Here is a 24,356-nt window from a genome sequence, read left to right on the forward strand (position 1 = left end):
AGGATGACAGACCGAAGGGGAGCGCTCTGCACTGAAAGTGGTAAACTTTTGTGTCTATCTGCACTGCCATCCGAAGGAATTTCTGGCATTCCTCCCTTATTGGAATATGCAGATAAGCATCCCTTAGATCCAGGGTGGCCATAAATATCTCTTTCTGGAGAAGGTTCTTTATGGAATAAATGGACTCCATCCGAAATCTCTTGTAACGGATGGAGTGATTCAGTGGTCGGAGGTTCATAATTAGTCTGAACTTCCCTGACGGCTTTTTTACCACGAAAATGTGCGAGTAAAAACCGTCTCCTTGTTCCTGAATAGGGACTGGTGTCAATACCTCTTGATCCACCATTTCCCCTATCAGTAAAGGTAAGGCCCTGGCCTTTTCTGAGTGACTTGGGAGCTTTGTCACCAAAAACTTTGAGGGAGGGCTGCTGTGGAATTCCAGCGCATGACCCCTTTTTATTATATTTAAGACAAACTCGTTCGAGGTTGTCTCTTCCCATTGTGGAAGAAACTTGCTTAATCTTCCTCCCACAGGAACCCTGACGTCACTGGGGTTTGGGATCCTGATTGGGGCGGCTAAACAGTATGCCCCCTTTCCCTTTCTGTCCCGACCAATGTTTTTTGGGGGTTGAACTCTTCTCTGATTTAGAGGGTTCCTTAAAGGGCCGAAAAATTTTTCTTTGGAAATTTTTCTTTTTTGCGGGAAAGGTTTTCTTTTTATCCGCCGTCCTTTCTAAGGCGGAATCTAATTCAGGCCCGAAGACTAAGTCTCCTGTAAAAGGGACGCTGCACAGGCGGGTTTTAGACGCCGTGTCTCCCCCCCACGTTTTCATCCATACTGACCTCCTTGCTGCCACTGAAAGTGCTGCTGACTTAGCCGTAAATTTTACAGAGTCCGTGGAGGCGTCAGAGATGAAACTGGTGGCCTTAAAAAGCATAGGGAAGGATTTCAGAAGCTCCCCCCTAGGAGTGCCTGCTTTTAAATGTTCCTGTAGTTGTGACAACCAGAACTCCAGGTTTCTAGCTACACAAGAAGTGGCTAGAGCTGGTTTTAAGCCTGCCATAGAGGCATCCCAGGCCCTCTTTAAGACAATGTCTGTTCTCCTGTCCATGGGATCTTTCAGGTGCCCCATATCCTCAAAGGCCAGATCAGCCTGCTTTGAGACTTTGGACAGAGGGGCGTCTAGTTTAGGATTTTTATTCCAGACCGCCTCTGGGCTCTCATCAAAAGGGAACCTTCTCTTAAGGGATTTAGGAAAGAAAACCTTTTTATCTGGTTCAGACCACTCCTTAAGGACAAGGTCAGAAAGCACCTTATGTATAGGGAAAACCCTTGCTTTCTTTTTCCCCAGAGCCTCATACATTTGATCATGTCTGGATAACTGAGTTTCTTCCTCCTCAATTTCCAGTGTATCATAGATAGCACCCATTAGCTCATCAACTTCCTCAAGAGACAATCTATACTTTGAGGCTTTAGATGTTGTTTGCTCCTCTTCCTGATCAGAGTCTGTGTCAGAGGAATCGGGGCTAATCAACGTGGGGCTAGGCTCCCTGACCATACGGGGCTCCCCTGAGCTGGGTGTTGTAAGGCATGGTGAGGAGGAGATTGCAGTTGTTTTACTCGTGGAGGCAGCTGACCCTACGTCAGTGATTAACTCCCGGAGGGATTTAAAGGTCGACGCCATTTCCTCTTTAACCACTTTCAGACCGGACCATTTTGCTGGTCAATGACCAGAGGTCTTTTTACAATTTGGCACTGCGCTGCTTTAACTGGTAATTGCGCGGTCATGCAATGTTGTACCCAATCAAAATTTGCGTCCTTTTCTTCCCACAAATAGAGCTTTCTTTTGATGGTATTTGATTGCCTCTGCGATTTTTATTTTTTGCGATATAAACGTAAAAAGACCGCAAATTTTGAAAAAAAATTATATTTTCTACTTTTTGTTATTAGAAAAATCCAATAAACTCAATTTTAGTCATACATTTAGGCCAAAATGTATTCAGCCACATGTCTTTGGTAAAAAAAAAAAAAAGTCAATAACTGTATATTTATTGGTTTGCGCAAAAGTTGTCACATCTACAAACTAAGGTACGTTTTCTGGAATTTACACAGCTTTTAGTTTACGACTGCCTATCTCATTTCTTGAGGTGCTAAAATGGCAGGGCAGTAAAAACCCCCCCAAATGACCCCATTTTGGAAAGTAGACCCCCTAAGGAAATTGATAAGTGGCATGTTGAGCCCATTGAATATTTTATTTTTTTGCCTCAAGCGATTGAATAATGACAAAAAAAAATTTTTTTTTTTTTTTTTTTTTTACACAAAGTTGTCACTAAATGATATATTGCTCACACATGCTATGGGCATATGTGAAATGACACCCCAAAATAAATTCTGCTGCTTCTCCTGAGTACGGGGATACCACATATGTGGGACTTTTTGGGAGCCTAGCCGCGTACGGGGCCCCGAAAACCAAGCACCGCCTTCAGGCTTTCTAAGGGCGTAAATTTTTGATTTCACTTCTCACTACCTATTACAGTTTTGAAGGCCATAAAATGCCAAGATGGCACAAAACCCCCACAAATGACCCCATTTTAGAAAGTAGACACCCCAAGCTATTTGCTGAGAGGCATGTTAAGTCCATGGAATATTTTATATTTTGCCACAAGTTGCAGGAAAATTACAAACTTTTTTATTTTATTTATTTTTTTCACAAAGTTGTCACTAAATGATATATTGCTCACGCATGCCATGGGCATATGTGAAATGACACCCCAAAATAAATTCTGCTGCTTCTCCTGAGTACGGGGATACCACATATGTGGGATTTTTTGGGAGCCTAGCCGCGTACGGGCCCCCGAAAACCAAGCACCGCCTTCAGGCTTTCTAAGGGCGTTACAGTTTTGAAGGCCATAAAATGCCAAGATGGCACAAACCCCCCCCCCCAAATGACCCCATTTTGGAAAGTAGACACCCCTAAATTTAGGGGTACACTAGTGAGACTAGGTAATAAATGGCGGGTGCCCTGAAACTATAAAAAAATAACTAACCAACCAGCGTCACCTGTAACAGTTATATGGTGATCACTGGTGAAAGGGTTAACTAGGGGGCAATCAGGGGGCTTTATGCGGTAGTATATGGGGGTCCCTGGCGCTATAAAAAGCTGCGGCGAACCTAAATACCTACCTGCCTAACTAGCGTCACCTGTGACACTAATACAGCGATCAGAAAAACGATCGCTTATTAGGCTGGGTTCACACTGGAGCGATGCAGGAACGCCACGAATCCGCGGCGGGTTCCCGCATCGCATGCCTCCCGGCGGCAGTTCACACTGCCCTATGCGAACTGCTGGGAGTGTCAGTGAAATGTTAATGACACCCCCAGATCAGTTCGCATATCGCAGTGCAATCTGCAAACTCGGATCGCATGGTGTGAACACCCATGCGATCCGATTCTGCTGCGGACCAAAAAAAGGGTCCCGTGCGAGTTTGCGGCGGGTGCGGCGGGTGCGACACGAATTCAGCCATACTATCTGTATGGCTGAACTCGAATCGCACAGAGATCGGATGTGATTTGCACTGCAGTGCGAATCACATCCGTTCTCATAAACCGCTGCAATGTGAACCCAGCCTTAGTGACACTGGCGACGGGGGGTGATCACGGGGTTAAACCTTTATTGGGGGGGTTAGGGGGTACCTTAGAACTAAAGGGGGCTAACCCTAACTGCCCTAACAGTTATTACAGTCACAAATGACACCAATGCAAAAAAAATAAAAAATAAAAAATGCAATTGGGGTCACTGTGACTGGGGGGGCAGGGGTAATTGGGGGGGTGATCGGGGGGTGAAGGGGGGGTGTGAGTGTGCCTGGCATGTTCTACTGTGTAGTGTCGTGTTGGTGCAACTCACCGATCCTCTCTCCTCGGTGCCGGAACGAAAACTACCGACACGGAGGAGAGATTACTTCCTCTCCTGTGTTTACATTACAGGAGAGGAAGTGATGTCACGGAGCATTTCTATTCGTCGGGAGCGATCGCGAGGGGGTGGCCATGAATGAATGGCCGCCCCCTCATCCCGGATTGCTCCCGAACGAATACCGACTGCCGCAGGCACCGGGGGGGGGGCCCGATCGGGCCCCCCACCCACGGGAAGGCAGGGACGTATATATACGCCCATATGCCTGCCCGTGCCATTCTGTCGACGTATATCGTCGTGCGGCGGTCGGCAAGTGGTTAAAGGAGCCCAAAAATTTTGCTAAGGGGGAATCTGCCTCAGATTTAAGCAAGCTTGCAATGCATTGCTTGCATAGGGCTTTGTTAGAGCCAGAGGACAACCTATTCCCACAATTAGGGCACTTTTTGCGGCCTGCCTTGTCTTCCTTTGGTAGCTCTTTAGCCTGTAAATAAGAAGACAAAGAATTTTTTAGCGTCGGCTCCATGTCCCTCCTTAGAATCACCCAACTGCATACATCCTTAACTCTGAGTTAACCACCACCGTGGGGCACTACAGAACCCAGCCTACAAACACCACCACTCCACCAGAGTAATAGCATGCCCAGCAGCCTACCTGGGATTGGCTGGTGCCTGTCTCCGCCGGAGTGTCCTGGGGAATAGCCTCCATGGTCCCCCTCTGCCGCTCTGGATCCCGCCGCTAGTCCGGTATTGCTGGACGCTGGTCGGGACTGTACAGGCACAGCGCTGGCTCTCCCTCTCCTCCTTTTACCCTAGAGACCCGGAACCGGAAGTCTCAGCACACAGTGATGACGCGGTTCCGCCGGAAATGACGCTCTCGGCGTCTCCGACCCCACCGCAACAAGGAACAGAGATGGAAGGTTCCACTCACCGCTCCTGGGGGAAACCAGCGTCATTCTGCCCCTGGCCACCTCGGCACTGGAAGGAGGAGGGTAACGGGTCTGCTCCGGTTCAGCTGGACGGTACCCGAGCCACAAGAAAAAAGGTATGGACCCAAACTGCAGCCAAAAAACAGGCAGCCCCTGAGAGGGGCCTTCAGGTTCCTGGCAACATGTTCCTCCGACGGAGGAAACACAAATGACTGACCAGGGACCTGAGGGACCGCCTTTTGAACTGTGGCAATGTGTTTCCTGTGTCGATGGGAGGAGCTCCATCTCTCAAGGGCTGTCCTGGAAGAACACTTGGGAAAATTCTTTGCTCTAATAACAATCAATCATATATAAAACAAGTGATACATTAATCAAAAAATTCTAATTTATATATAAATAAAGTCTAATACAAAGTGAGGTAGTTGGTAGTGCACAGAAAGATAATCCACACAAAAGTGCTAAAAAAAGCGATCCAATGTCAGATGAGTGAGAAACAGACTCCTTAATCCCAGCCAGTGACTAGATCCAAAATGAGTGATACACCAAGAGTAGTTATAACCCTTACCGACTCCACATGACCATACTGCAATGGTCTCTTTAAGCGTAGGGGAGAAATTCTCAGGTATCGCCAAAAACCTTATAACGACTCCTCAAAACGGCTCACGAACCCGGTATGGATATGGCAATCATGCCGCTCATAAAAAGAAGAAAAGATGCCTCCATAGTGTAATTGTTCAAAACACTTTTAATAGGTAAATAAAAGATTGCACTTACAGAAAAGCATCAAATTAGCGTGTAACATCAATAATGGAGATTGCGGCGTCTCCACTCGCTTCCCACTGTGATCCTGTTGCCCATCAATCTCAAAAATAGCATGATGACATTAGCGTCACTGGCCCCACCCTACGCATTTTGCCACAAAGGGACGTCGTCTGGGGATTGGCCAAGTGACGCTGTCAACAGGCTGAAGATTTAAATTCCCCCGTAGCGCCATCTTAGAAGCTGGCCGCTCAGGATAAACAAATGGGCGCCGCCATCTTATGTACTGGCTGCTCCATGTAAACAACTGATCAAAGCCATCTTAGATATTGGCAATCCAAATGAACAAATAGGCGCCGCTATTTTGACAACTGGCAACCAATAGGCAAAACAGGGAAGAAGTCATAACAGGATTTATTACTAAAATAACTGAGTAACTGAGCATGCTCTCCTCCAATGATCAGACTTGTCATGACACCACCCCCTACGCAGACCTTCACTGGGAAGATCAGCGTCATCCCTCCTCCGCTAGAACAGCAGGAATGTGATCACTTATAAAAATTATTATAAAAGACACCCTTTTTTGGGACCTCCTAATTATGGTTCATTTCCTTGTTTGTCATGCATTCAATGTTGTAGCATGATTAAGGGGAAGTCCTTTAATCATCCTACTCAAGGTTACAATATCCCTATAAAAGATCATTTCACATGTCAATCTACATATGTCATATACATCATCAAATGTCCGTGTGGTTTGATCTATGTAAGTGAAACCACACAAAAAGTCAAAGACAGAATAGCTAGACAAATATTCTGTTAGGGATAAAAATGATAAATTACCTCTATCTAGACATTTTTTTTTTAGAAATGAACCATTCGGTTTCTCAATTGAGATATGGTAATCGATGGTATTCCAGCTAATAGACGTGGGGAGAATTGGAATTGAGAAAAAGAGAAGTTTACTGGATAAATCGCTTAGACTCTTTATATCCTAAAGGGTTAAATACAGATTTTGATCTTTATTTATTTTTATGATGGTATAAGTCTCTATATGTGTTGAACACACACACACACATATTTATATATATATATATATATATATATATATATATATACACATATACATACACACACATACATATATACATATATACATACATACACACACACAACCCCCTTTGAGAGGACATTAGCGAGAACCCCCTGGGAGAAACCAGAGTCACAACATATGTGACATATGTGAATATGTGAGAGCAGATCAGAAACAACTATAGAGAACCCCAAAAGGTGACTACACACCAGTACACCGTCCAAGGAACCATAGGCTATGCCGATTTAATACTTACCTGAGGTGAGAGGCTAGAGAGCAACATTGTCACCTAAATTATGAATAATCACCACTAAGCGTGTAGGGATATTGTGCACTACCTCACAAAAATGACTTTTTATATAAAGGACTTGCATCGATAGACATGCACCATAATATTGTTGTTTAGATTTGTGTGTTAGGTGTTCAGCCTTGAGACACAAGTTATTTATGCACCAAGATCACTTTTATTGCACGTTTTGGATCAATATTTATATTGCATGTTCCTACACCTATTTTCTATTGCTGCTGATTTAACACGCAGTGTGAAGAGTGTGGCAATCGCTGGATGACTAGGGGCATCACAGAGCGGTTGCTTTTAGCCTTGAGGTTACACACTGAAGTCACTTTATATTTATTTTGATGGTTATCCATTAGGCCTCTTTCCGCCTGTCAGTTTTTTAGGCGGACCTGATCGGACGCTCCATACAGGTCTATGGAGCGACGGATGTCAGCGGGGACATGTCCGCTGACATATGACCTGCTAAAGCGTGACGGATGGAAAAATAGGGTTTCCATCCGTCACACTTTAGTAGATCGGATGTCAGTGGACATGTCCCCGCTGACACCCATCGCTCCATAGAGGAGAGCAACGACTCTACAGTCTGTCTCCATCCGATCCCCCATAGAGGAGAGCGGTGCTCTGACAGGTCGGTCCCTGCATAGCGTGCAGAGACTGACCTGTCTTCTAACCGCTTAATGGGAATCGACGGCTCGATCCCTGCTGAGAAAAGCGGAGCCCGTACACAGACACGTCTGTGTGAAAGGGACCTTAGGAGTGACTAACTAGGTTTACCTGCAACAAAAGTTCTCATCACATATGGGTTAGATTGAGTTAACGGTCAGCACCTCACTATTCCAACAATTTATGAATAGTCAAGGATAAGCTATTTAAGTGAAGGAGGCAGGCTTGCTATACATTTTTTATCCCAGACAGTGATAGTGTGAGAGTAACACATAACAAATATCACTTTTTGTATCCAAAATAGCATACAGATTGCTGCACTGTGAGACACTTTAAAAACGCCTCAATTAAAAAAGGACTCTCACCAAAACCTTTGCCTGCTCTGATTTCATGATATGGTGAACCATTTGAGGGCATGTGGATGGCATTAATCCGACACATATTGAAGAAAAGAGTCCTCCTTAATTGAGGAGACTGTGCCCCTGGGGATCACGAGTATTGGATCAACACAGTATTCATACCTACACAGTGGTGGATTTCTACACAATTGGGACCGATACTTTTATATTTACATTATTTGATATTCCTTAATTTTGCACTGTATTTTTTACATCGTTATCTCACTTACAAATGTTTAAAGTGTCACGTATACCGCAGCAATCTGTACCCAGTTTATGTATACTTTAACTGTAAATAGCCAATCATATTTAAAGGGAAAATTTAAGGAGAGAAAAAAAAAAAAAAAAAACACATTTGTACCTTGCATGTTGAGTATCCAATTCAGGGGTCTCAAACTGGCGGCCCTCCAGCTGTTGTGAAACTACAAGTCCTATCATACCTCTGCCTGTAGGAGTCATGCTTGTAACTGTCAGCCTTGCAATGCCTCATGGGACTTGTAGTTTACCAACAGCTGGAGGGCCGCCAGTTTGAGACCCATGATCCAAAACATTTAGCTTATTCACCAACAATCCCTTTGATAAGGAACCAACTGCCTCCAATGCTTTAAAATAAAAAATCAGCCCCAATTTCTGCATAGAAAGAAACACACACAACATGGTTTATATAGAACTTTTATTTCACCCCCCATCTCCTACAGAATATTTTTAAAAGACAGACACAGACTTTACATTTCAAATATATTACTGGCTCTGAATATATATATATAAAAAAAAAAGCCATGGCACAAAGAGTTAATAGCAAAGAAAAGTGCAATTTAATAAGTTAAGCATGGACACCCTGTGGCCCTCCAGCTGCTGTTGGAGACAAGCTGGGACTTGGTTCCCAAGAAGCTAAAAAGTTCAAAATTTACACAATCTTGGAGGTAAACAGCATGTTCAGCAGCTCATCAATTCAAGTTACTGCAGAGGAAGTCATGGGATCACAGGACATTGCATAAAAGGCAATTACTGTATAAAAAGCCATTCTGCTCCTAGAAACAAACCTCCATTTCATTTTCCACCCTGCCCTAGCCCAGTGCTGTGACAGAACGTGAGATTAAAGGGGAGCTCTGCAGCTTTATTGGAGTGTAAGTGGATCGTAGGAATTGATGTGAACCAGATTAGGCCTGAAAAGTGTACTCGCGTATCTTTGTATAACCAGAGATACAAACTGGTAACATTTGCGGACAAATTATGCAGAATCAGACAAAATACAAGCTATGGGTATTGTCAACTGAAAAAAGAAATAAAAATCAAAGGAGCCGCATGATAAATGGTCAGCCAAACGGTAACCGCATCCAATCAGATGCAATTACTGTTCAGGTTTTCAGTCAGCCGTGGGTGCCTGCACACAATAGTCAGCAGTACAGATGCCACCATCCACCCAGTTTAGCATGGATATGGGGGGTGGGGGAGCGCGATTTCTCTCTTGTACTAGCTTGTGATTTTCTGCAAGTCAAGATTAAGGGCTTGTTCATACCATGTCAGTTGAGCTGCATTGGTAAATGTAGACACAATAAGCAATTTTTTATGTGCCGCGTTCACACTAAAGCATTGCATTGAGGTGGGTTGCCGTGTGCTGCATTAAAAGACTATGTACCGCACCTCACTGCATGTGACTGCAAAACCCTACAGTGCATAAAGTTGACTGAAGTGTCATTTTGTAACACTTCAATAAAGGTTAAAGCGATACTAAAGCTTAATTGTTTATTTATTTCTTAAATAACAAACATGTACTTTCCTCTGCTCTGTGCAAGGGCTTAGCACAATGCAGTCCTCCTCTTCAGGGCTTGGGAATGCACTCATTCCCAAGCCCTGCTCTGTGTGTCCATCAGACAAACTATAGAGCTCGGCCCCACCTCCACTTCCTCCTCATTGGCTCCAATTGATTGCCTCCCGCTGCTGCCTCTCAGCCAATGAGGAGGCAGAGAGCCAGGACAGCAGCCACTCTCATGCACATTGTTGGATTGGGCTCAGGTAAGTATTAGGGGGTGCTGCATATTGAAGGTTTTTAGAATATAGAATGCAGGAAGGTATAAAAACTTTACAGCTACTTTAAAAAAAAAATGAAATACAGGCAAAAAAGAAAACAATGCAATATGCCATACTTCACTATCTCTACTCAACGTACACCAGTGTTTTAGCATGTAGGCCGATATGAACAAATCCAAAGCCATTCTCCCTCTTGGTGCCAAGGCCCATCCCCTGTCAGCAAACTCTCAAATAACAGAGCTTCATTGGACAGTAGGTGCTCTGCTATAGACATGTGAATGACAGGTCTGGAATAACCAATTCCATCCAGGAAAACATTTCAGGCCATGCGTAGAGCCCCGACTTTAAATCCAGTTGACTCTACATGGAGCAATTTAAAAAAATTAATGCAGGTACCACATCTGTACTTCAGCACTGTTAGTACTTTAGGAACTTTTTGGGCTAGATCATGTTCATTCCATGCTTTGCTCCTGAACACCAGTTCAGTAGCAGTAACTCCCGGAAATCTATAGTCTACTTCCTGCTCATTCTTAATGCAGGGGCAAAATAAGCCACACCATTCCACAGAGACCCATCCCAGAATACTATTTGCCTAATATACTTCCCTACTTTTAAGTGGCTACTTGCTCCAAGCCAAATCAGCCATGACTCAAAACTTGTAGTATGATCGTCTACACGGGAGTTCCATCAAAACTAATGAGCAGAAAGGCAGAGGGCAAAGAAACAGTTTTCAGGGTGGGTATGAGTGTTGCTTGGGCTTCTCATATGCAACTGTAAACCTCTGCTTTCATTTTCAAAAAAATAAATAAAAAAAAAAAATAAAAATAAAAAAAACACACCACAATCAAGCCAACTAGCCCTGTTCAATAATAAGAATTCATACTATGTGAAGTAACCCACAGCAACCAATCAGAATCCATCCTGTGCTGAACTAGGCACAGAGAATTATGACAGTTTGCTACACGCGCGGCTCTTTATTGAATAAAGCAATAAAAGAAATGTTCAACGTGCAAGCAAAGTAACAGCAATGGCCTTTCAAGAATTAAAAAAGAGCAGATCATACAGTGAGTGACATTACTATACTGAAATAATTCCCACACCCAAAACCAGTGTGGAGTTCCCTTTCTAAAATCAGTGCACCACAAGAACACAATCATTTTCTACACTTAACATTTACAAATAATAATAGCGTCTAACCCTGATAACTCATCCCAACAATGGTGAACGCAGCTTCGGGGCCTGTCAGTTCTTTAATCTAATAATATAAGAAAGAATTGATAACCTCTCTACACAGACACATAAAGTTACATGACAAGTGAAAACATTAATTTCAATGGCGGCTGTTCCAATCAAATCAATGCGACTTTTAAAAAGGCTCCTTCGCTACTTTGATGTGCCTTAGAGTCCCATACACTCGAATGTTGCACAAAAGTCACAAGCAATTTGTGCTAGAAATCACAATGGAGTTTTAGCAGTGTAATTCAATGCTTAAAATGGATCCTAAAAATTTCTTGCCTCTAATAACGGATTTCAGCTTATGTAACTATACTTAAAGAGAGTGTTAATGTTAAAAAAAAAAAAAAAAAAAAAATTAATTCTCTTTATATTTTGTACATGATTACAAAATAAAGAGAATTACAATTTTTTTTTTTTTTTTTTTTTTTTTTTTAAGTATAGTTACATGTGGCATTCGCACATATTTACGAGTATGCACGCAAAATACTGACCAGCAACTCAGGATTTCCATTGCTTTTTTTACTGATCAATACGCAGAGCCCATTTAGGGGCCTGTGTGCACAGGCACAATGAAAACGATAGGCTGCATTTTAAATCAGAAAAAAAAATAATAATATATAAAAATAATGATGCCTGCTTGAAAACTGAGCGTTTTCAGGCAGCAGTATGCAAGAGGCCTTACAGTTCTTTCTGTACAAGCCTATCCTTTTGCACAGACTGACCAAGAAATGATTGGCGTAAGATGATCGTCAGCCAATGACCAGTGACTCTCACGACTATGGGCACCAGTGGACTGCAACGCACATGGCTGCCACATCTACAGTCAGCTCATGCAGTAAATTATGTTATCTCAGCGGCTGCTCTGCTGGAATGTCAACTCCACTCCTAGATATTCCTGGAGTGTTTTAGAGCTGAAACCCAAAGTTGGCAGTGCAGTGAGCTGGCTAATACTTTACAGCTCTTTAATCTAGGTTCACAACCGTGATAGTAAATGCATTTGTAACTGGATTAAAAACCCACCCATTCCATTACAGATGAAAATAAAACAATATGATAGGAGTAAAGGCTGATTCCTGTACAGTCAGCTCAATAAGTTACATGTCAAGAGTAAGCAAGTAAAACACACAATAGAATGTATGCAGGTATACACAGTATGAGACTTGCCAAATCTCCATTGTGTGGACTTTGTTCATTAGCATAAAGATTTGCGGAATGGGCAGAAAGTCTGATGACCGTAGTAAATACAAAAAAAAAAAGAAAAAAAAAAAAAAAACACACAAGTACAAAAAAATGACCGTTATATGAATAAAAAGGAGTGCATTACTACCAATCCCCTTTGACAGAGATGGAAAGCATCAGTCAGTTGCTCAGCTGGTACAAATGTCAATGTGTGAAAGGAGTTTGCGGTGCTGGCTGGTGGGGTACATGGCTTGACATCGCGGGCACTCTAGAAAACTTTCATCAAGGAGATTTTTGGGTTTCGGAGACGGGTATTTCTCTCTCGTGGACAGTTTGTCAAACTCAGATACGAAATTGTTAGATGTATCGACAAAATAAAAGTCACGTTTCTATGAGAGACCAAAAAAACAAAACGATAGATTAAGATTTGTTAACGTCTGCTAAAAGCGTTCTGTGAAAATGTAAATCTCCTGCACATCTCAGAGTGTTTGATGGAATTACCAGAAACAGGCAATATAGACTGCTTATGTTTGCTGCCCATTGCAGTCAATAATTAGACATTAAATTTTATCTTAAATATAAAGTAGTAAGGCTGTTTATTACCCATTACCAGAAAGGTCACAGTCACCTAGATTGCCAACCCACCTTAAAGCAGAGTTCCATCCAAAAATAGAACGCCTGGATTCCTCCCCCACCTCCGCTGTCACATTTGGCACCTTCAGGGGGGAGCAGATGCCCGTCTAATCCAGGTATTTGCTCCCACTTCGTATCCGTGACAATCTACGCCATTTGCCTCACCCCCTCCCCCCGCTATGTTCTGGGAGACATACAGGTCCCAGAAAACAGCAGGGACCACTCAGAACAAGTTCTGGATGCGCAGTAGGGAACCAGGCTGTGATGCCATAAGGCTTCACTTCCTAAATTTCCTTACTAGCAATGCCGGCGCCTCCACCCGGAGCTGAGGGATGAATTGGCTTCAGGTGAGGAAATCGCAGGCACCCTGGACAGACAAGTGTCCTTATTTTAAAAGGCAGCAGCTGCAGTATTTGTAGCTGCTGACTTAATTATTTTTCTTTAGGCGGAACTCCGCTTTAAGCTGGCCTTACATGGATCAAAATTCGTCTGGTGTCTGATGATTGGGACGAATTTCAAACCATGTATTGCCATTACCATTTGTGAGAAGTCGATTGGGATGAGACTGGTGTAAAATTTTCAATTCGATCAGGGCTGTAGCCAATAGGCTGCAGCGCTGATCTGTGTTTTCTGGTAGCAGGGGGGAGTTGCTCTGTTTTCAGAATACAATGACACAGCAGGGAGGATTCCTGTGTCCACATTGAATGTGTGAATGGGGGAATCTGTTCAGTTTTTCCCTTCAGCCAGCTGGCTGAATGAACAAAAACTAAAACCATGTATGGGCAGCTTTAGCATGCATATAAACAATAGATGGCTATCTAATGACATGCAGGGCAATCTATAACCGTACACAGTTGCCCTTGTTCTGGGACAGGTCTCCTAATTTGCCCAACTGATTGTTTCTCTGACAACAGCCAGTTGTGGCATTTGGGAGAACCTGGAGAGCTTCATGAGATTTTGACTTAGACTAGATATTTACAATACATATTTTTAGGCAGCTTTAGGGGACTTAAAAATAAAGAGGTCTCTGCACATTACACCCTCCTGCCACCAAACATCACTCGAAGATGAGGAGGGGGTCCAATGTAATTCACCTGTAAAGGTGAACTTACCCTGTAAGGTCTGCTAAAGCCATATTTTTCAGTTTAAGCTTTCAGTTGATGTTTTAACCAACTTTGAAAAGACTACTTAAAAACATCTTAGCTGAATCTTAGGGGTGGGTATATTGTTAAAAACCAATACGGCACCTGTAGACCAGGCTGGCAGTTGTGTTTTAGTTGTAGGTTTATGATAGAAATAAGAACCTAAAAAGAATCTAGGCTTACCCCCGGCTCCAGCTTAGTTATCTGGTCCTGAGTCTTACGCAGTTCCTTTAGAACTTTATACAGTTGGTGCTGAACGTTATGCCTGTCAATCTTCTCATTTTCCAAGTCAGCGGTGCACCTCTGGATCTAATCACACAAGAAACAATGGAGACAAACAAAAATAAAAAATGAATGAGGTTATAATTCACACACTAAGAAACAAAGATTTTGGCAACATGTACAGCAAGATAGATATATAGGTATAAAATGGTAAATTTGAATTTTAAAACGTGTGATCGCAAAACACACACTAATGCCAACTAACATTAGTCTACTGCAAAGCTTTAAAAAGTACCAAGACGCCAAGGAGTCTCAGTGTTGCAAAATTCGGTGCTGTAAAAATGTTAGCCATTAAAGGATGCCTTTATTTTTCATCTACAATAAACCAATGTCTCCTAACATGGTAAACAAAACAAAAAATGGGGTTTATGCATACATAACCTAAACCTCTCATAAAAAGCATACTTAGATGCACCAATGTACTTATGCAATAAAGATCATATGTGAAGTTTGGCTTTAGGCATCCATGTGAATAATCAACACGATAGATGAAAGGTTCATCCAAGCAAAAGTTTTAATTTTAAAACTAGAATGACATGGGCTTTTATAAAGGAAACCAAAATTGAGCAGTCTCAATACACACACATACATACATACATACATACATACATACATACATACATACACACACACACATACATGCACACACAGTGCCTTGCGAAAGTATTCGGCCCCCTTGAACTTTTCAGGCTTCAAAACATAAAGATATAAAAAATTTATTTTTTGTGAAGAATCACCAACAAGTCGGACACAATTGTGAAGTGGAACGAAATCTATTGGATTTTTGAAACTTTTTTAACTAATAAAAAAAATGAAAAGTGGGGTGTGCAAAATTATTCGGCCCCCTTGCGTTAATACTTTGTAGAGCCACCTTTTGCTGCGATTACAGCTGCAAGTCGCTTGGGGTATGTCTCTATCAGTTTTGCACATCGAGAGACTGAAATTCTTGCCCATTCTTCCTTGCAAAACAACTCGAGCTCAGTGAGGTTGGATGGAGAGAGTTTGTGAACAGCAGTTTTCAGCTCTTTCCACAGATTCTCGATTGGATTCAGGTCTGGACTTTGACTTGGCCATTCTAACACCTGGATACGTTTATTTGTGAACCATTCCTTTGTAGATTTTGCTGTATGTTTGGGATCATTGTCTTGTTGGAAGATAAATCTCCGTCCCAGTTTCAGGTCTTTTGCAGACTCCAACAGGTTTTCATCCAGAATGGTCCTGTATTTGGCTGCATCCATCTTCCCCTCAATTTTAACCATCTTCCCTGTCCCTGCTGAAGAAAAGCAGGCCCAAACCATGATGCTGCCACCACCATGTTTGACAGTGGGGATGGTGTGTTGAGGGTGATGAGCTGTGTTGCTTTTACGCCAAACATATCGTTTTGCATTGTGGGCAAAAAGTTGGATTTTGGTTTCATCTGACCAGAGCACCTTCTTCCACATGTTTGGTGTGTCTCCCAGGTGGCTTGTGGCAAACTTTAGACGAGACTTTTTATGGATATATCTTTGAGAAATGGCTTTCTTCTTGCCACTCTTCCATAAAGGCCAGATTTGTGCAGCGTACGACTGATTGTTATCCTATGGACAGACTCTCCCACCTCAGCTGTAGTTCTCTGTAGTTCATCCAGAGTGATCATGGGCCTCTTGGCTGCATCTCTGATCAGTCTTCTCCTTGTCTGAGCTGAAAGTTTAGAGGGACGGCCAGGTCTTGGTAGATTTGCAGTGGTCTGATACTCCTTCCATTTCAAAATGATCGCTTGCACAGTGCTTCTTGGGATGTTTAAAGCTTGGGAAATCTTTTTGTATCCAAATCCGGCTTTAAACTTCTCCACGACAGTATTCCGGACCTGCCTGGTGTGTTCCTTGGTCTTCATGATGCTCTCTGCGCTTTCAACAGAACCCTGAGACTATCACAGAGCAGGTGCATTTATACAGAGACTTGATTACACACAGGTGGATTCTATTTATCACCATCAGTCATTTAGGACAACATTGGATCATTCAGAGATCCTCGCTGAACTTCTGGAGTGAGTTTGCTGCACTGAAAGTAAAGGGGCCGAATAATTTTGCACACACCACTTTTCAGTTTTTTTATTTGCTAAAAAAAGTTTAAATTATCCAATAGATTTCGTTCCACTTCACAATTGTGTCCCACTTGTTGGTGATTCTTCACACAAAAAAAAAATAAAAAAAATATATTGTTTTATATCTTTATGTTTGAAGCCTGAAATGTGGCAAAAGGTTAAAAAGTTCAAGGGGGCCGAACACACACACACACAGATATGAGCTTTTTCAGCCGGAGATATTCTACACCATAAGAACGATCATAGCGGCTGTTCCGCTGCTTGATCGTTCTTACAGGAGGAGAGAGGGGACGTCCCCCCCTCCCGCCACCCTCCGGTGCTTCTACCGACTCGCCAATATGATCAAAGCCAAAAACTTTTTTTTTTTTTTTATTTCAGGCTTCCCAGCCTAGAGGTGAGATGTGGGGTCTTATTGACCCCATATCTCACTGTAAGGGGGACCTGTCATGCTATATTCCTATTACAAGGGATGTTTACATTCCTTGTAATAGGAATAAAAGTGATCAAAAAATTTATTTTTGGGGGAAAAAAAAGTGTCAAACTAAAAGTAAAATGAACAATAAAAAAAAAAAAAAAAAAAAAAATATATATATATATATTTTTTTTTAAAGTGCCTCTGTCCCCATGTGCTCGCAAACGTAAGTAGAGGTCGACCGATATGGGTTTTTCTCTGGCCGATGCTGATATTTAGAAATCATGGCGGCCGATAGCCGATATATGATGCCGATTTTTTTGGGCCGATATGTTAGGCTGATTTTATTTTATTTATTTTTTTTTCCTTATTTATTATTATTTTTTTTTAATCCCCTTGATCTAACACACCTTTCACACTGGGGCGTTTTTCAGGCGCTTTTGGGCTAAAAATAGCGCCTGTAAAGTGCCTGCAAAATGGCTCCCCTGCAGTCTGTGTGAAAGAGTGTGCTTTCACACTGAGGCGAAGCGCTGGCAGGATCTTAAAAAAAAAAGTCCTGCAAGCAGCACGTTTGGAGTGGTGTATACCGCTCCTCCACCACTCCTGCCCATTGATATGAATGGGCACCACTGCCGAAGCGCATGCAATGCGATTTGGCAGCAGTGCTTCATTGGCGCATTTAACCTCTTCCTTGGCTGCTAGCTGGGTTATATGTGCCCCACTAGCAGCCAAATAGCACCGCTAAAATGATGGTAAAGAGCCGCTAAAACTTGCGTTTTACCATCAACGCCTGCCCGCTCCAGTGTGAAAGCAGCCTTCATAAGTGATACAGAAAATTTCTTACATTTAAACATTTATTAAACAAAACAAACCTCCAATCAGTTTACTTGTATGTATGATTTAGATTTAAAAAAAAAACCCTATATATTAAATAAAAACAGGTAGTCAAAACTTTTGGACGAAAAAAAAAAAAAAAAAAAAAAATGGGCTAACTTTACTGTTTTTTTTTTTATTTTTTAAATGGTGTATTTTTTTCCCAAAAAAATGCATTTGAAAGACCTCTGTGCAAATGCCGTGTGACATAAAATATTGCAACAACTGCTATTTTTATTCCCTAGGATCTCTGCTAAAAGAATATATATAATTTTTGGGGGGTCCAAGTGATTTTCTGGCAGAAAATATAGGATTTTTACTTGTAAGCAACAAGTGTCAGAAAAGATTTAGTCTTTAAATGGTTAAACTGAGAACTTCTACACACAGATGACTTCATTCATTCATTGAAGTGTAAACATTGTATCTTTCTGTTCTTTTCTTGGCAGACTGCCCAGAGAGGAGGAAGACGTTTCTATGGCAACTTACACTGACTTCTATTACAGAAGTCATTTCAAAGTCTCACTGCAGTTCTAAATCGGCTTTTTATCAGCACAATCAGCCAATGATTTAAAAAAACGGCAAATATCGGCCGATATATCGGTCGACCTCTAAACTTAAGTCCCGTCCACATATGAAAACTGTATTCAAACTACACACGTGAGGTATCGCTGCGAACGTTAGAGCAAGAGCAATAATTTTGGCCCTAGACCTCCTCTAACGCAAAACATGTAACTAGTAAAAAAATTTAAATCGTCGCCTATGGGGATTTTTAAGTAGCGACGTTTGGCGCCATTCCACGAGCGTGTGCAATATTGAAGGGTGACATGTTGGGTATCCATTTACTTGGCGCAACTTCATCTTTTATATTATGCAAAAACATTGGGCTAAGTTTACGGTTTTGTTTTGTTTTTAAGCACAAAAACTTTTTTTTCCCCAAGAAAAACACGTTCGAAAAATTGCTGTGCAAATACCGTGCAAAATAAAAAGTTGCAACGACCACCAATGTATTCTCTAGGGTCTTTGCTAAAAAACAAAAAAAAACAAAAAAAAAAAAAAACACACAATGTTTTGGGGTGCTATGTAATTTTCTAGCAAATAAATAATTTTTACATGTAGGAGAGAAATGTCAGAATTGTCCTGGGTGCTCCAGAACGGCTGATGGCGCTCCCAGCATGTTGGGCCTCTGTATGTGGCCACGCTGGGTAAAAGTCTCACACATTCACAAAGACCAAATAATATACACTAATTTGTACTTATGTTTACCAAAGATATGTAGTAGTACAGTAATTTTTCTTCATAAATTTTGCCCAAAATTTAATCTGCTAAATTTTATAACTGAAACGAAGAATTTTTTAAAAAAAATTTTGTTTTCTTTTACAGAATTTTCAGTCTTTTTTTCTTTTATAGCACAAAAAAAAATAAACCCAGCGGTGATTAAATACCACCAAAAGAAAGCTTCATTTGAAAAAAAAAAAAAAAAAAAAAAAAAAAAAAAAAAAAAGGACAAAAATTTCATATGGGTACAGTGTTGCATGGCGGAGTAATTGTCGTTCAAAATGTGAGAGACCGAAAGCTGAAAATTGGTCTGGTTATTAAGAGGGTTTAAGTGCCCAGTGGTCAAGTGATTAACCCCTTCCCGCCGAGCGTACGCAGATGTGCGTACTCTGCTTCCGGGGGGTATACCGGGATGATGCCCGCACCTGCAGGCATCATCCCGGTACCGTTTTGTTCAGCGGGCGATTGGCTATCCAGCCATAACAACCGATGCGGCTAAAAGCCACTCGGCTGTTATGCCGGAGGAGCGGGAGGGGACGTCCCCCCCTCCCGCCGCTGTTACCGGTGCTCCCGCTCGATCGGGAGCACCGATTCCTTGTGCGATGCCTCCGGCCGCTGGGGAGGAACTGGAACGAAGCCATAATCTGCTTCGTTCCAGTCTCCTCATAGTAAACACGGAAGCGACGTCATGACGTCACTTCCCGTTTACTCGGCTGCCAATGGCGCCGGTTTTAAAAAAAAATATCCGGTATTCAGAATCGCCGTTTTCGGCAATCTTTTAGACCCCCGATCCCTCCATAAAGAGTACCTGTCACCGCCTATTACTGTCACAAGGGATGTTTACATTCCTTGCGACAGCAATAAAAGTGATCAAATTATTTTTTTTTTTTTTAAACAATTTAGTCATTTTAAAATAAATAAAAAAAAATGTTTTAAAGCGCCCGCCGTCCCCGCAAGCTCGCGAAGCAAAGAAAACGCATATGGAAGTTGTGCCCGCGTATGTAAACGGTGTTCAAATCACACATGTGAGGTATCGCCGCGATCGTCAGAGCGAGAGCAATAATTCTAGCACTAGACCTCCTCTGTAACGCTAACCTGGTAACTGTAAGCAATGTTTAAAGCGTCGCCTATTGAGATTTTTAGGTACCGTACTTTGTCGTCAATCCACAAGTGCGTGCAATTATAAAGTGTGACATGGGATAATTTTACTGTTTTTTTTTTTTTTTTTTTTAATTAATGAAAGTGTCCCTTTTCCCAAAAAGTTGCATTTAAAACACCGCTGCGCAAATACTGTGTGACATAAAATATTGCAACAATCGCCGTTTTATTCTCTACAGTCTCTGTTAAAAAAATATATATAATGTTTGGGGGTTCCAAGTAATTTTCTAGCAAAAAATATGGATTTTAACTTGTAAACACCAAATGCCAAAAATAGGCTTAGTCATGAAAGGGTTAAAGGAGCAGGATCACATTTTTGGGGGGGGGGGGGGGGGTGTTAAACGCATTAAGTAACACCCTTTTATAGTCAAACTGTCTGCTGGACACCCGTTTCATGAATAATTAGCCTGTAGATCAATTCTTGTTAATTAGCATTTTGTTTAAGATTTAGCTTTCCTCCTAGGACTTTTATTGGGGTGTATTCATATGTGCAACATGGTCTTCAATGAATTTGTGAGGAAAAATAGTGTGCAAATTAACATCTTTCTGACCGCTGAAAGGGCATACCCGTACGTCCCTTCGGACTCTATGTCCACCAGTGGCCCGCGCTCAAGACGAGGAGCAGAACGGGGAAATGCCTATCAAGGCATTGCCCTGTTTTGCCTAGTGACAGGGATATACTGCTCACCATCATCGGGAACAGTGATCTCTGTCATGTCCCAGGTAGCCTATCCCCCTACAGTTAGAACATGCTGAGGGAACACATTTAACCCCTTGATCGCCCCCCTAGTGTTTGAGTACAAATGTCCCTGTCAGTGACATTTACACAGTAAAATCGGTGGCTATTTTTAGCACCGATTGTTGTATCAGTAAAGGTCAGTGGTCCCAAAATGTCAAAAAGTGTCCGATCCTGTGTATATGTATACATACATATACTTTTTTTGGGGGGGTATATTTATTAATTTATTATAGCAAAAAGTAAAATATATAGCTTTTTTTTCAAAATTGTCGTTCTTTTTTGTTTATAGAAAAAAAAAAAAAAATAATGCAGAGGCGACCAAATACCACCAAAATAAATCTCCATTTGTGGGGGGGGGGGGGGCCACATCAAATTTTGTTTGGGTAGTGTCATACGACCGCACAATTGTCAGTTAAAGCAATGCAGTGCCGAAATCACAAAAAAAAAAAAAAAAAATAAGAAAAAAAAATTTGCACTGTCATTAAGGGGTTAACCCCTTAAAGCTCGGAACAATTTTTATTTTATTTTTTTAAGGTGTAATTAAATATTTCATGCAGCAGATTTATACTGGAGGAAAAAAAGATGAAAAAACTGTAGTTGTCAATGCCGAATGTTTCCACAAATGTGAAGCTGAAAACAGACAAGCTGACATCTTTACTATCAGCAGGATAATAAAGCTCGGAACAATTTACCCCCTTCATGACCGGGCCATTTTTTTCACTACGCCACTTTAAATAAAATAATTTGCAGCAAGTGTATATTGATTGGTTTGCGCAAAAGTTAGCGCATCTACAAAATAAGGGATAGGTTTAGGACTTTACTCGTTTTTATTGGGACTGCGACATTGTGGCTGACAGATTGGACACTTTACACTTTTTTGGGACCATTGACATTTATACAGAGATCAGAGCTAAAAAATTGCCACTGAACACTGTATAAATGTCACTGGCAGGGAAGGTATTAACACTAGGGGGCGATCAAGGGTAAATGTGTTCCCTCAGTGTGTTACACACACACACACAATATCTCTACATACATACACTGTCAGGAGCGATCGCGGGTGCCTGACAGACATCGTGGCCACGCGCATCGGCTTGTCAGACTCGGTGAGTGTCTCGTATACCCCTTAAAGCGCCCGCCGAACAGCTACGGCGATTCACGCAGGGGGAGCCATTTTGCTGCCAAACGACTGCTGGCGGTCGGCAAGAGCTTAACAAATCTTGGTTGAAATCAATGGCCCACATTTGTGGGAGCATTTTGTAGTATATAGTGTCCCATAGAAAATGTTGATTCTGAAAGGAAAGTGAAAGGTTTTCTGACAAATCGTTTGGGGTGCATTTTATACTGGGCACTATGTATAATATTAAGAGCTATATACATACATACATACACACACACACGGATAATTCTGAGCACTGACTGCTCTCTTCTTTCCGCAGTTTCAAATTATAGTCCATCTTTCTCACTCACATGGTCACTCATATTTAGGGTGCAACATAAAGCAGGGTCACTTTCCACAGCTTCCCGTCCTCCACACACTTACCTGAATTGTGGGTTCTTCTCCCCATACACTTTCTGCCCACACAGCCATGTCATCACAGATCCATTCATGCGGATCTGTGAATTGAAAGACTACTAGCCCCATGTGCCAATACAGCATAGATCTCCATAAACAAGTGCTGTGATGCCACGGCACTTATAAGTCCATGGTGTACTCCCTCCAGCTCCAAATCAGAAGGTCCATGGAAGAGTCTACAGGAGCCTGTGCATTACAGACACAGAATGTAAACATTTATTCAAAGAAACAGAATAATCATTTACCTGCTGCTCCAAAGCAGCCATATTCTGCTGGTCCTCTTGCTTCCTCAACAGTGAGTTCTGCATCTTCTCAATCTAGATAATTTGAAAAATAAAAAGTCTTTGTTAGTTAATTAAATGCTCATAGTTGTGACAAAAAAAATTAAAAAAAATAATATTATATTATAGGTGCTATTTGGCCTGGCCGCATCATGAAAAACTAAATCTGTTGCTATAGGTGTAAAAATAGGATTTTTATACTCACCGTAAAATCCTTCTCTCTGAAGTTCATTGGCGGACACAGCTCCAGCAATCTTGACCGTAGGGGTTATTACACCACCTTCAGGAGCAGACTAGGTAGAACATGTAATACATTTGAAAAACAGAACTTTACAGTTCTGCCCAGGGGGCGCTCCCTCTGTTAACAACCCCTCAGCCTGCCTCCTGCAGCTCAGTACATCAACAAGCAGTATAACGTAAACAAAATAGGAGGGGTGCTCTGTGTCCGTCAATGAACTTCAGAGAAAAGGATTTTATGATGAGTACAAAAATCCTATCTTCTCTTTCGTTTCATTGATGCACACAGCTCCAGTAATCTTAATCATAGGGACCTCCCCAAGCAGTGTCATAACGGGGGGGGGGGAAGACAGGGACAGCAACACAACTTCACCCACAACCAGCGGTGCTCCCTAGCAGGGGAGTCACCATCTGAACTAACTACATCAGAACTTGCGGGCAACAAATGCAGCAAAGGTGCATCAATATTCAAAAGGTAACTTTTTCTTAACAGAAGAAATAGTGTAAATTTGCAATTTTGCAGCCAAAGCAGGCATCAGACGATGCGCTTACATCCACTTTGTAAAGGTGTGAACGGACGACCAAGTTGCCGCCTTACACACTTGAGCGACTGACGCTTGATGTCGGAAAGCCCAAGATGTCCCAATTGCCCTGGTGGAATGGGCCGTGACAGGAAAGGGGGGCATCTGCCCCTTCAAGGTGTAAACCTGGACCACAATCTGTCTGATCCACCTGGAAATGGTGGGCAACAAGACCGCCACCCCTTTTTTCGAACCAGCTACCGAAACTAAACAGAGTCTGACTTCCGGAAGGGAGCCGTGGCAGACAGATACACCCTTAGAGCCTGGACCACATCCAGGGAACGGAGGGCCACCTCCTTAAGATGTGTCAGTTTAGGACGCAGAGATGGTAATACAAAGTCTTCATTGATGTGAAAAGCCGAAAACACCTATGGTAAAAAAGAAGGTTGCGGACGCAACACCACCTTATCCTTGAGGATAAGATAGGGCGACTTGCAAGACAAGGCCACCAGTTCCGAAACCCTCCTGGCCGATTAACTAAGAAAACTACTTTCTGAGAAAGAGTCAACAAGGGAATTTCCCTAATATCAAACAGCGGTTTCTGAAGCGCAAATAACACCCGGTTCAGATCCCACGGGGGCAAGGGTGGACGCA

The 24,356-nt window shown here is 42.1% G+C and overlaps 1 protein-coding gene across 4 annotated transcripts in view; it reads right to left on the bottom strand.

The window, feature by feature from the left end:
- Nucleotides 1–11,735: 11,735 nt before the first annotated feature.
- CEP55 (centrosomal protein 55) overlaps nucleotides 11,736–24,356 on the bottom strand; it is a 46,458-nt gene continuing 33,837 nt past the window's right edge. For all 4 annotated transcript variants that reach the window (XM_077455199.1, XM_077455198.1, XM_077455197.1 and 1 more), the window contains 3 exons: nucleotides 22,909–22,980; nucleotides 14,449–14,574; nucleotides 11,736–12,879 (listed from right to left, as the gene is read on the bottom strand). In XM_077455199.1, the coding sequence (XP_077311325.1) occupies nucleotides 12,679–12,879; nucleotides 14,449–14,574; nucleotides 22,909–22,980 (399 nt within the window). In that variant the 3' untranslated portion in view covers nucleotides 11,736–12,678. The remainder of the gene's footprint in view (nucleotides 12,880–14,448; nucleotides 14,575–22,908; nucleotides 22,981–24,356) is intronic.

This window comes from Lithobates pipiens, unplaced genomic scaffold (genome assembly GCF_037356315.1).
Source record: "Lithobates pipiens isolate NorthernLeopardFrog02 unplaced genomic scaffold, aLitPip1_a1.2 Scaffold_25, whole genome shotgun sequence".
NCBI lineage: Eukaryota > Metazoa > Chordata > Amphibia > Anura > Ranidae > Lithobates > Lithobates pipiens.